The sequence below is a fragment of the Bombina bombina genome, chromosome 2 (genome assembly GCF_027579735.1).
Source record: "Bombina bombina isolate aBomBom1 chromosome 2, aBomBom1.pri, whole genome shotgun sequence".
NCBI lineage: Eukaryota > Metazoa > Chordata > Amphibia > Anura > Bombinatoridae > Bombina > Bombina bombina.
In genome coordinates, this window is record NC_069500.1 from 537,172,602 (window position 1) to 537,186,581 (window position 13,980).

The 13,980-nt window shown below is 35.6% G+C and overlaps 1 protein-coding gene across 2 annotated transcripts in view; it reads right to left on the minus strand.

Moving 5' to 3' along the window:
- Positions 1-13,980, minus strand: part of SYK (spleen associated tyrosine kinase) — a 316,009-nt gene that overhangs the window by 156,750 nt on the left and 145,279 nt on the right. For both annotated transcript variants that reach the window (XM_053702388.1, XM_053702386.1), the window contains exon 2: positions 642-1,093. In XM_053702388.1, coding sequence (XP_053558363.1) covers positions 642-1,043 — 402 coding nt within the window. In that variant the 5' untranslated portion in view covers positions 1,044-1,093. The remainder of the gene's footprint in view (positions 1-641; positions 1,094-13,980) is intronic.

Sequence of the window (13,980 nt, forward strand, 5' to 3'; positions counted from 1 at the left end):
AGAGTTAGCCGGCGAGCGGGAATACTCATAATCTAGCCCTTAATATGTTCCCAATTATCCATTTTACCTGCTAGACTGTAATCATTTAATTTATGATATTATTTGCAATAGCTGTTTGTTGCATCCCTATCAATACTGTAATTTTCAATACTTAAGTACTGGTTATAGAAAAGATTTGTAAAGAAAAGCATTTAGAGTTAATCACGCTATGGGGGGGCCAGAGAAATAATAAACTGTTCATTTTTTTCATTGTTCTCTTTAAGTACTGGTCTCATACAGTATACAGTGAGAGAAATATTAAAGCAAAATGTTGTATAAAAATAGAGATAAGCTCTCCCTCCAAGCTCAGCCATTAGATATAGCTATTTCATATAGAAAATATATCTAAAGCAACAATTTATCAAACATTTTAAAGTGTAATATGAGTGTGTTTTCACTCTGCACTTGTCATTGAAAGTACAGGAAGCATAAGTTACCACACAATATATTTTTTAATGTGTGACTTGCTATACAGGTTTTAGTAGAAAAAATATTTCAACCTCGAGATCACAATTGTGCTCCACTTGTAATCTAGGCCTTAATGTTTTCAATGATAACATAGTTTCCCTTAGTACCCTTAGTTGCAAAATATGCACATTTACCTGTAAGTTCCATGTTTGTCGTACATATTCTCTGATAAGATTTTCTTTTAGGTCTTCAAAAGGGCCAATTTTGGGTTCAACCCCATGCGGACGATTTAATGGTTTCTTGAGCAAACAAACAAGTCCGCTACTTTCCTGCATGTGATAATTGCAGAGGTCTACAGGAGTGTTGTGAGATATTCCACCAGAAATTGCATATGTCCCATTTATTTCTCGTTCAATGGTGTAATGGTAATATTTCCTTCCATGAGCAACAGATAAGGCATAACCTCCAAGGTAACTTCGACTCTGTCTCAATAAATACAGACCATCACTCAAACCACCTTGTTTTAGGTAATCTTCAGCTTCTTCCCGGGTAATATTGCCATAGAAGTATGGCAATTGTTGTGCAATGTCAGCCATGACTTATTCAAGATTCTGTATCTTCGCCACAAAGAACCCAAACTTTGGACCTAACAGAATGCAAAAAAAAAGTAATGTTAATAACAATATTAACAATAATAATAATAATGACAATAATGTCAGTACGATTTGTGAATAGTGCTTAATTATATTATCTAAAAAATACAAAACATAGGAGGTTGATCAAAATCTTGCATTTCTGAATGTTGACCACTATGGTCAGTGTATTTCTCCAGTGATCACAATCCAAAAATGCTTCTCAAGGTCAGAGTTGTTACCTCCCAAAAACAAAACAAAATCATTATCTGTAATATTAATCTCCCAATTTATTCAAAAATCAGTGATAAAATTGTGATTTTTCTTTTTTTTAACAATTTTCACAGGTTGAAGTGCCTGTACCTTGATTGATCCCTTTTAATAGTGTTTAGTGATGTTAACAGATGACGTGTACAATTCACCTGCTGTGCTACAAAACTATAGAGTTATGTGCATGTCTCTCAAACAGATATATATTGTTTTTATAAAAAAAAAAAGAGATAATCTTTAAAGGAAGCAGGCCATGTCAAACTTGTCATTAAGGCCATTAGGAAATTGAGTATCTAGAGTGGATATCCATCTGCATTCCTTTCTAAGGAGTGTTTTTTCATTGTCACCTCCTCTGCTATTAATTATGCCTCTATCAATGCCTATTATCCTAAGAGAGTAAGGATTGCAAGTATGGAATTCCTCAAAATGTTTGGCAACAAAGCAAGTTCTCCAAAATAGGAACTTACAGCCACAGCAGTCTTGGAAAGAAGGTATAGTATGTTAATGTCACACACCATTTGAAGTATTTACATATTTGATTTCTCTCAGCACTAGTTTAAGTGCCCACGCTCTAAGTGCCTACTCGTACGGTAGCTTATTGCCTTTGGAGACGCCTGCAAGGGCGATACTTAAAATACTAAAACTGCAGCACCGCTAAAAGGAGAACTCTATTTGCCGCAGAGGCGTTCTTTTTGTGCACGGAAATTTGGATGGGCTAGCTATACATGGCCTTGGAACATTTCTTCTAACACAGCTAGCTTCTTTCCATGTTAGAGCTTGTTAACCCTATGTGCAAATTTTGCTGTTCGCCTACTGCCTAACATCTTGCTTGGCCAAGAGTGTTTGATTGCACAACTTAGATCCCATTTCTGGATTACCTGCCCAGGACATACCTCTTACTTTGCTTAGGGGTTCTGTGAGCAGCTGGGTGTAGTTGTGTGTATCATCACTCTACCAAATTCTTGCTACTAACTGCCATATATCTACTTATTGAATGGTCTATTAATGATGCATTTCACATGCTATATATATATCATGGGTTTTGTATTTGCTGTAATAAAAAGCGTATATTATTGATAACTTAGATCCCGTGTTTGATATCTTCCCAGGTCATACCTCCACAATTGCTGGTGAAGGTTCTGTGTGCAGTTGGGTGTAGACTAGTTATCCTAAATATATTTCTCAAACAACAACAAAAATGTTAACTATATAAATGTACTCATCGGTACTTTGGTTCACCCTGGCCAGTCAGGTTTTTTTTTATTTTGTTTTATTACTTGTTTGCTATTTGTAGTGATTTTTATGTTGGTTAGCCTATATTGCATGCTATATTACTAATTTGTACATCTCCTTCCTTGGGGGATACAGTGTGTCAAAAAATTTGATTGCATATGTCAATAAAGTGTTACTTTGTTCACTTTAAATTTGGAGCTGTATATTTTTGAAAAGAGTGCTGAAGTCCCTGTCTTTTTGGAAACAAGTATTTTCTTGTTTTTCTTTCTTACTCATACATTCCTTGATATATTTTTCTAAAGGGTCTGCACCATTAGCTGTATTGGCTTTTCTTAGGGTGTGTATATATATATTTACGTCACCCGTTCAGCCCATAGTTCTAGCAATTGCTTCCCACTTTGTTACTTTGCTCGAATTAATATATATATGTTACAGTTAGAGTGCAGAAATCAGTTAATGTGCACATTACCTAGCTAATCTGCAGATTTACTAGGGTGATCAGTTAAAGTGCAGAAAAATGTTTCATTTCTCAAATTACCTAGGTAATCTGCAAATTACCTACTAGGCACTAGTTAAAGTGCAAAAAATGCACTTTAGCGGTAACATATATATTAACTAAAGGGAGTCCCATGGTTTTTCCTATGATAATCAGTTCATATCACTTTTTTTAGAGAGCCTGGGGCACTTTCTTCTGAAAATGGAGGTAAAAAGAAAATCTTAAAGGGCAGTGTGGCGCACTTTATGCATCATTCATTTCCCAGACACACTTCAACTTCTTAACAAGTTTATAGTAGTTTTCCCAAGGGTATAATAACTGCTCTCATTCTGTTTTTGCATTTATTAGCATCTTGACCTCTACACTTCTAAGCATTGTATATTTCCCATTCTGCATTCTGAATTGTTACAGAATCGACTTCCCTGCAACCCATTGTGGAATTATGCAATGGGCACAAATAAATGTAAGAACATCGTACTGAGAATGTGAAATATCTGCCATTCTAGCTGTAATGTATCTGTGATAATACAGTTGAAAAACAAATAATACACTTTCAAGCACTTTAGCTTTTTAGAAAAGTTTGTTTCTCTCATGTAAACTGTTTTTTGAAAAAGAAGCAGAAGAATGTTCCGATTTCGGATGAGGGCAGATACGCTCCAGAGTGCTCTGTTCTAATCAGAGCCTCGGGCGCGGCAACTGCCTCTGGGAACCTTACCATGGGTCCCAGCCCGCACGTCTTAAAATTCTCTGTCTGGGAAATTATCTATCTATCGAATCTATAATAAATAGATAGATTCGATAGATAATTTCCCAGACAGAGAATTTCAAGATGTGCGGACTGCGACCCATGGTAAGGTTCCCAGAGGCAGTTGCGGCACCCGAGGCTCTGATTAGAACAGAGCACTCTGGAGCGTATCTGCCCTCGGCCGAAATCGGAACATTCTTCTGCTTCTTTTTCAATAAACAGTTTACATGAGAGAAACAAACTTTTCAAACTTTAACTACACGGAAGCCGTTAATGTGCACATTACATAGGTGATTAGAAAAGAGCACTCTGGAGCGTATCTGCCCTTGGCCGAAATCAGAACATTCTTCGGCTTCTTTTTTAATAAACAGTTTACATGAGAGAAACAAACTTTTACAACTTTAACTACACAGGAGCAGTTAATGTGCACATTACCTAGGTAAAGTGCAGATTCTGCACTTTAACTGAGCAAATCAGTTAATCTGCAGATTAGCTAGGTAATGTGCACATTAACTGTTTCTGCACTTTAACTGTAACATATATCTATATTATCAAAAAAAGCATCAAATATATAGTAACATTTACTTTTGAATAAATAGAACATGCTCTTCTATGTGAAGAACATTGGAATGTGAAATATTCATATTTCATGTTGGGTTAGCGTTAAACATGATCACTTGTAGTATTCATGTAGTAACACCAGCACCAGTATCTTGGTATAAACTTTTATTTAGGTTACATTAAAAAACAGCAACGTTTCGTGGCAAACCCACTTAATCATGCTAATTGTATGACACTATTCACACTTCTTTTAAACCTCTTCTAGCTCCAAAAAGGCTTCAGTGTGGGTGTTATCACACCCCCTATTAATATACAATGTATATACAATTTAAAAACAATGTAACTGACTAACCATATTGTTGGATTTGCAACACCCACACTGAAGCCTTTTTGGCGCTAAAAGAGGTTTAAAAGAAGTGTGAATAGTGTCATACAATTAGCATGATTAAGTGGGTTTGCCACAAAACGTTGCTATTTGTTAATGTAACCTAAATAAAAGTTTATACCAAGATACTGGTGCTGGTGTTACTACAAGAATATTTTGGATATCCGGGGGATTTTGCAGCTGCCCCAACACCGTGCATCACTGGACACTGATAGTGCTGTATATCCCATACATTGGAATTTCGCATGTAAGTGAGGGTGTTAGTTTTTTCCCCCCTCTTTTCGTGCTCCATTGAAGTCTTTGGGGGAATACGGTTGCAATATTCGAACTTGAGCTTTTTGTGTGCATCACGTTAGCGTGCAAAGAAAACCTTTTTACTTTCAACTTGTAATACATGTGCAAAAAGTCACTGTCTACCGAAGTTAACTCATGAGTGGGAGGACCAACTACCGCTCCACTCGTAAACTAGTCCATAGTCAGTTACATGATTAAATAATTATACCAAACAGGTGCTAATAATGATCAATTTAATATGTAGGATGAGCACAATCATTAACTGAAACAGAAAAAGCTGTGTAATCGGAATAAAACTGGTTTAGGGATTGGCCAAACACTGATTACGAGTTAAGGTTGTTGAAGACAGTTTAATGGGAAAGGTCATACATCATGGCAAGATTGAGCACCGCAACAAGACAAAAGGTACTTATACTGCATCAACAAGGTTTCTCCCAGGTAGAAATTCCAAGGCAAACAGGGGTTTCCACATGTGCTGTACAAGTTTTTCTGAAGAAGTACAAATAAATATGCAATATTGAGGACTATAGATACAGTGCTCAGCCAAGGAAACAGTGCAGCAGATGAAAGAGATCATGCTTACTTCTCTTCACAATCAGTGTCCAGCAGTGCAATCAACTCAGAATTGGCAGAAACCTGAAGGACCCTGCTACACCCATTTACAGTCCGGAGAAGTCTGGTCAGAAAACACAGGAACTGGGGTGCAGAAAATGGCAAAAGGTGCTCTGGACTAATGATTCAAAATCTGAAATATTTGGTTGTAGCAAAATGCAGTTTGTTCATTAAAGGGACAGAGAATGAGTGTATGCAGGCAACAATTAAGCATGGTGGAGGTTCCTTGCAAGACTGGGGCTGTATTTCTGCAAATGGAGTTGGTGACTGGTCAGAATTAATGGTTTTCTCAATGAGAAGTACAGCAGATAGTTATCCATCATGCAATACAATCAGATGGGACAGAAGTAACTGAGGCTGTCTAAATCCACAGAATTACTGTGGTTAGTTCTGCAAGATGTTTGGAACAAATTTAATGCTGAGTTCTGTAAAAATAACTGTGTCTAGTGTGTAAAAATTGATGCTGTTTTGAAAGGAAAGGGTGGTCACACCAAATATTAATTCGATTTAGATTTTTCTTCTGTTCACTAATTTTGCATTTTGTTAATTGATTACAATAATCTATTAACATTTTCATTTTTGAAAGTACTCTTAATTTACACTATGTTTTCACATATTGGTTTTTGAGATGCAGTAGACGTTTACTATAATAGTGTTGCCCGGAGAGGTACTGACCACACTGCAAGATATGTTTTTTGGCAGCAATATTTGAGAAATGACCACACTTCCGCTACCATTTATCTCAAAATAAAGTATTTGAGTGTGCTCAGGAAACAAGACATACAAATGAATTTTGCTTCACTGTGCACTTTGCTATTAGAGGTTTTATCTCCTACCTATTAAATGTTTTACAATTATTTTTTCAGCTAGAAAATAAATAAAATAAATTGAGAATGTGAAATATGTGAAAATTGTAATATCTATCAACCATTTATTCTTGAATTTGATATCCCTTTTAAGCAATACACATAATTAACCTTGGGATATTGTGAGTTTACAGGGATATTACAAAGGTAAAACATATTTAAAAGTGTATATTTACAAAGGTCTAAGCTAAGTATATCTCTTATACATACTGAAGTTAATAGTTAACATACACCCTAACTAAACAAATATAAACAAAGGTATTACAAGTAGTATGCTGAAGGTTATTACCTTTGTTCATGAATACCTTAGCAAAGAGAATGATTTAAGAATAGTAGGGTGAAATGATATATGGTAGATAAAAAAAATATCTGCCCCCTTTGTGTATAGAAATATTCCATTAGTGAAATGGTTAATCTGGGTTATCATTATTCTCATATTGTTTTGGGACCAATTTTTTTATTCATTAAAATAAAAAACATGAGCTAGAAGCATAGATACACATTTTGGGTTTCATATCCCTTTAAGTTATTATTTTATGCTCAGATTGAACATACAATTTTAAACAATTTTCTAATTTACTTCTATTATCAAATTCCCTTCAATCTCTATATATCCTTTTTTGAAAGTGCAGTAATTCATTACTGGGAGCTAGCTGAACACAACAGGTGAGATAATGACAAGATGCATATATGCACAGCCACCAATCAGCAGCTGGCTCCCAGTAGTATATTGCTGTTCATATACCTGGTATGCTTTTCCACAAAAGATACTAAGAGAACAAAACAAATTTAATTATAAAAGTAAATTGGAAAATTGCTTGAAACTGCATGCTTTATCTGAATAATTGTTTAATTTTGACTTTACTGTCCCTTTAAACAAACATTCTAATGGAAAAGTTACATACAAACATTGCCTAATGGGATAAGGAAACATTTTATTACTGCATTGAGAAGTCGGGTTAAAATTAGGGCCTAGATTTCGAGTGAATTGTGCTTTCGCAAGCGCGATATTTGCGCTCTACTCAGTAATACCAGAACTCGCAAATGTACGCTGATATTAGAAGTTAGACATTGCCTGGAAGCCTTGCACTCACGAGAGTGCTTCCGTAGACTCCAATGGTAGCCGCGTTCTGATGCTGTGAGACACGGCAAAGAACCTAGCTCAGTGCGGGAGTAAGTCGCACAGCATTGGGCATCAAATTAAAAATATATATGTATGTGAATATATACGTATATATTTATGTGTTATATGTGTATATACTCATATTAACAAATAAATATATATGTATATAAGCATATAGATATTTTTTACAGTGATAACACAGTCCCCATAGACCGCAATGTAAAGGCACTTTTTTCTAACACCTAACATCCCCTCACTTTAACCCCTTATAATTGCTTCATGCAGTTTTTTTTAAATAAAGTAATGCTCATAGATTTTATTTTAATAAAGCAACTATCCACTTTATTTGGGGGCAATTTTTCAATTAACCAGAGGTCTGACCTCTGGTTAATTGCACTAAGCACAAGCTCGCGGTAGCATTAACCAGATACTTATAATGACTGGTTATTTAACATGCACCTGAAAACAGGCACATTTTTACCTTTTCGAGCGCACGTTAAAATAGCACTCCACTTGTAATCTATCACTTTATGAATGTTTATTATTTGATCCCATCACATTGGAGGTTAAAGATGGTTTAAAAAAAACATAAAAAAATGAGAATATAGTAATAAATAGTCCAGTGGACTTGTGCAAAGGAATTTGTAGAAGAAGGAATAGAGCAGCAAAAGAAGATATCATACGTCCTTCTAATAGAAACCCACAGTCTTCATCTTGTTTTCAGATCACAGCAAACTGGAAATGGTGCATTTACAATCAATACATGCACATCTATATATATATATATATATATGTATATATATATATATATATATATATATATATATATAAAAGAAGTCTTGACTGACTGACTCATCAATGCCTATCAAACCGCTTAACCTAGGAACGTGTAATTTGGAAGGTGCGTTGTTTTTATGATGTAGGCACCCACTGAGGAAGGATTTTTGGAAATTACGGTCCTAAGGGGGTGAAAAAGGGGGGTGAAGTTTTTTATGAGGATCCCTATATCTAGAAATGGGCGTATGTGTAAATTTCCAAAATCGAATGTTAGAACAAATGTTATTATCGAAATTCGAATTACAAATCTGTATGTTGATACTAACTAATATTCTTAAAATTTTTATAATCAAATGCAATTTACAGTTTTCGAATGTCACTTTCGAATACGAATGTTTATAATTAAATCGAATGTCCACATTCGAAATTTCGAAATTAACATTCTATTTAACAAATACTACTCAGAAGTTCAATAGTTCATGTGGTAGGAAATCTAGTAAATTGATATATAATAGATACAAATATATCATTTTGAATGTTTCTATATAGAATATTGGATAATTCGAATATTACATTTAAAGAAAGCATTAGAAATACTATTACAAACAAATAAATTCAAATTTTTCGAATTTGAATATTGCATAATTCGATTATTACATTTAAATAAAGCATTATAGAAATACTATTACAAATATATAAATTCAAATTTTTGGAATTTGAATATTGCATAATTCAAATATTACATTTAAAGACAGCATTAGAAATACTATTACAAATATAAATTCAAATTTTTTGAAACAAATATTTTCGAATGTAATTGTAAAAATTCGAAACCGAACATTCGAAAATCGAATGTTAGAATGTTATGTAAACATTCGAAATTCGATTCGAACGAACGTGTTCGTTTAATTTTTTTGAATGTTGCGAAACATTCACCCATCCTTACCTATATCTCAAAAACCGAAGATGTTACAGCTCTGAAAATTGGTATTTAGATTCTCCTTAAAAATAAAGAAACATGTGTTTCACCATTTCCTGATAATCCACTTAAGGAGGGTGAAAGGGGGTGGGGGGGTGATTTATGAGGATACCTATTTCTCCAAAACAAAAGTTGTTACAGATGTGAAAATTGGTATTTAGATTCTCCTTAAAAATAAAAAAAACATGTGTTTTACCATTTCTCGAAAATCCACTTAAAGGCGGTGAAAAGGGGGAGTTATTTATGAGGAAACCTATATCTCAATAACCGAAGATGTTACAGACAAGAAAATTGGTATTTACATTCTCCTTTAAAAATAAAGAAACGTGTTTTACCATTTCCCGAAAATCCACTTAAGCGGGGTGAAAATGGGAGGGGTTATTTATGAGGATACCTATATCTCAAAAACCAAAGATGTTACAGACGTTAAAATTGGTATTTTCATTCTCCTTTGAAAATAAAGAAACACGTGTATTTCCATTTTATGAAAATCCACTTAAGGGGGTGGGGTGATTTATGAGGATACCTATATCTCAAAACTCAGATGATGTTAGAAAAGTAAAAAATATAATTTCAAATCTTCATTATAAAGTAAGTTTGCATGCCAAATTTCTTGCTCCTACCGTCAGTAGTTTTTAAGATATGGATAGCACTAAAACAATTAATACTCTTTTTTTCACATCTGACAGTTGAGACATAATATATAATTACAATTTAATATTAAAGTAATTGTAAACAGAATAATAATAACATATTTTTGATGTGCCGGGCAGACACCCCGCCCACAACTTGATTGGTGCCCTTGTACGAGAAACACAGACAAATAACGAAAACTCACAAAGTTCATGTCTGCAATAGTGATGTCGCGAACTTAAAAATTTCGGTTCGCGAACGGCGGACTCAAACTTCCGGTATTGTTTCCGAACCGGCGAACCGCGCGAACCGCCATTGACTTTAATAGGCAGGCGAACTTTAAAACCTACAAGGACTCTTTCTGGCCACAATAGTGATGGAAAAGTTGTTTCAAGGGGACTAACACCAGGACTGTGGCATGCTGGAGGGGGATCCCTGGCAAAACTCCCATGGAAAATTACATAGTTGATGCAGAGTCTGCTTTTAACCCATAAAGGGCCTAAATCACCTAACATTCCCAAATTATTTGCAATAACGTGCTTAAAACATCAGTTATGATGTCGTATCTATCAGGTAGTGTAAGGGTTACGGCCGCTTCACAGTGACAGAGCAAACTCCAAGTGTAACGCACCGCAAACAACCGCAAACAGTCCATTTGCACAACCACAAGATAGATAGATTTGATAGATACATAGATTACATAGCTCAATCGATGCAATATACATATGATCGATACAAATTACATAGATCAATAGATGCAATATACATTTGATAGATACGAATTACATAGATCAATATGTATATATATATATAGATGTAAAATATGATTGGTGGCACTAATTGGCTAGTAGGCCTGGCACACAGGCTGGCAGGCAGGAGGAAAGTGCAATTCAATGGCACGAGCAAACTGATCATTCACAATCTAACAATTTTTAATTTTAAATATTAACAATACTGTTACAACAACTATGATTGGTGTAACTAGTTGGCAAGTGGGCCTGGCACACAGGCTGGCAGGCAGGATGAAACTGCAATTCAATGGCACTAGGAGACTGAAGATTCACAGTCAAAAAAATTATGATTTAAAATTTTTTCTATACTGTTACAAGAAATATGATTGGTGGCACTAGTGGCTAGTGGGCCTGGCACACACGCTGGAAGGCAGGAGGAAACTGAAATTCAATGGCACGAGCAAACTGATGATTCACAATCTAACAATTTTTAATTTTAAATATTAACAATACTGTTACAACAAATATGATTGGTGTAACTAGTTGGCAAGTGGGCCTGGCACACAGGCTGGCAGGCAGGAGGTAACTGCAATTCAATGGTACTAGTAGACTGCAGATTCACAGTCAAAAATGTTATGTTTAAAATTTTTTCAATACTGTCACAAGAAATATGATTGTTGGCACTAGTTGGCTAGTGAGCCTGGCACACACGCTGGCAGGCAGGAGGAAACTGCAATTCAATGGCACTAGCAAACTGGTGATTCACAATCTAAGAATTTTATATTTTAAATATTAACAATACTGTTGCAACAAATATGATTGGTGTAACTAGTTGGCAAGTGGGCCTGGCACACAGGCTGGCAGGCAGGAGGAAACTGCAATTCAATGGCACTAGGAGACTGAACATTTGCAGTCAAAAAAGTGATGATTTACAATTTTTTAAATACTGTTACAAGAAATATGATTGGTGGCAGTAATTGGCTAGTGGGCCTGGCACACAGGCTGGCAGGCAGGAAGAAAGTGCAATTAAATGGCACGAGCAAACTGATGATTCACAATCTAACAATTTTTAATTTTAGATATTAACAATACTGTTACAACAACTATGATTGGTGTAACTAGTTGGCAAGTGGGCCTGGCACACAGACTGGCACTAGTGGTGGCAGGCTGGCCTGTGAACTAATATTAAATAACACTTGAAGAGTGATGTAAAAGTTTTTTTTACAACATTTAATGTTATGTTACAACAGATAGGAGTGGTGGACTGGCACTGAGAATGGAAGTAGGCACAGTATATGCTGGCAGCCTGACACACAGGCTGGCACTAATGGCAGCCTGGCAACTAAAATTTAATAACACTAGAAGAGGACTGATGTTAAAAAAAAATTTACATAAAATTTACACTAATGTTGTTACACCAGATATAAGTGGTGGAAAAAAAAATTAATCTGTGTAACACTATATGATGTGGGCCAGAAACACACAGGCCTGATGGAAAAAGAAATTAAATTACACTAGCAAAATGATTTAAAAATTGTTTTTAACTTTAAAATAATGTAAAGCAGATATGAGTCGTGGCTGGTAGGTAGGGCAGCAATTTACCACAGTATGCTGTGTAAGTGAGAAACACACAGGCCTGATAGAAAATTAAATTAGATTACACTAGCAAAATAATTTAAAAGTTTTTCTTTTAAATTTAAAATAATGTTAAGCAGATATGAGCGGTGGCACTGGCTTGCTGCTACGTAGGGCAGCAATTAACAACAGTATGCTCTGTAAGTCAGATACACACAGGCCTGATAGAAAATAAAATTAGATTACACTAGCAAAATGATTTAAAGATTTTTTTTGAATTTAAAGAAAAAAGTTAAGCACATATGAGTCGTGGCTGATAGCCTTGGAAGGGCAGCAATTAAAAACAGTAGGCTCTGTAAGTCAGATATACACAGGCTTGATAGAAAATAAAATTAGATTACACTAGCAAAATTATTTAAAGCTTTTTGGGGGGAATTAAAAAAAAGGTTAAACACATATGAGTCGTGGCTGATAGACTAAGGAGGGCAGCAATTAAACACAGTATGCTCTGTAAGTAAGCAAAACACACAGGCCTGATAGAAAATGAAATTAGATTACACTAGCAAAAGTTATTTTTTTAAATTTAAAATAAGGTTAAGCAGATATGAGTGGTGGCTGTTGGCTGGCACAGAGCAATTAACCAAAAGACTGAAAAAAACTGAAGTATATGCTGTGTGAGCCTGACAGACACAGGCCTGATAAAAAGTGAAATTAGATTACACTAGCAAAATTATTTAAAAGTTTTAAATTTAAAATAATGTTATAAGCGGATATGAGTGGTGGCTGGCACAGAGCAATGAACCAGAGTATATGCTGTGTGACACATGCCTGATAGAAAATGAAAATAAATTACACTAGCAAAATAATTTCAAATTTTTGTTGGTTAAATTTAAACTAATGTTGTTAGGCAGATATCAGTGGTGGCACTAATCACAGCATATGCTGTGAGCCTCACACACAGGCTGAAAGCCAGACAAATGCAAATGTCCTTGCAGCAGAGATGAGATGAGTCCTTCAGGACTGTAGTGGACACTAAATAGACTAGCCTAGCTATCTATTTCCCGATAATGTCAGCAGCAGCAACACAAAAGCTCCTCTCACTAAGAAAGCAACATCGTAATGAGTCTAAAATGACTGCTGCCAAGAAGCTGGGAGGGTCTGTGAGGGAGTGTCTGATGCTGATTGGCTCTAATGTGTTAGAAGGCTGTGACATACAGGGTCAAAGTTTCCTCAATGATGACACATAGGGGGTGGATCGAACATCGCATGTGTTCGCCCTTCGCCCGCAGCGACGAACGCGAACAAGCTAAGTTCGCCGTGAACTGTTCGCGGGCGAACAGTTCGGGACATCACTAGTCTGCAATTGTGCACCCCGAACGGCACGCACGAAGGCTCATGTCGTTGCAAGGGTTTGCATTTTTCTCTATTTTTTACAAATCACAAAATCCCCACGAGTGAAGCAGCAGGTAACAGCTAGTATTGTATAAAATTTTTTTTTTAAATATTAAAAGTAACAGTATAGTCAATGAGCACTCATTCTCAGTATGCCCATCATGCCTAAACACAATTGGCATTCAGATGGTTTAGCAGTGGTGAGGATGGAATCAGATTGCAAAAGGTC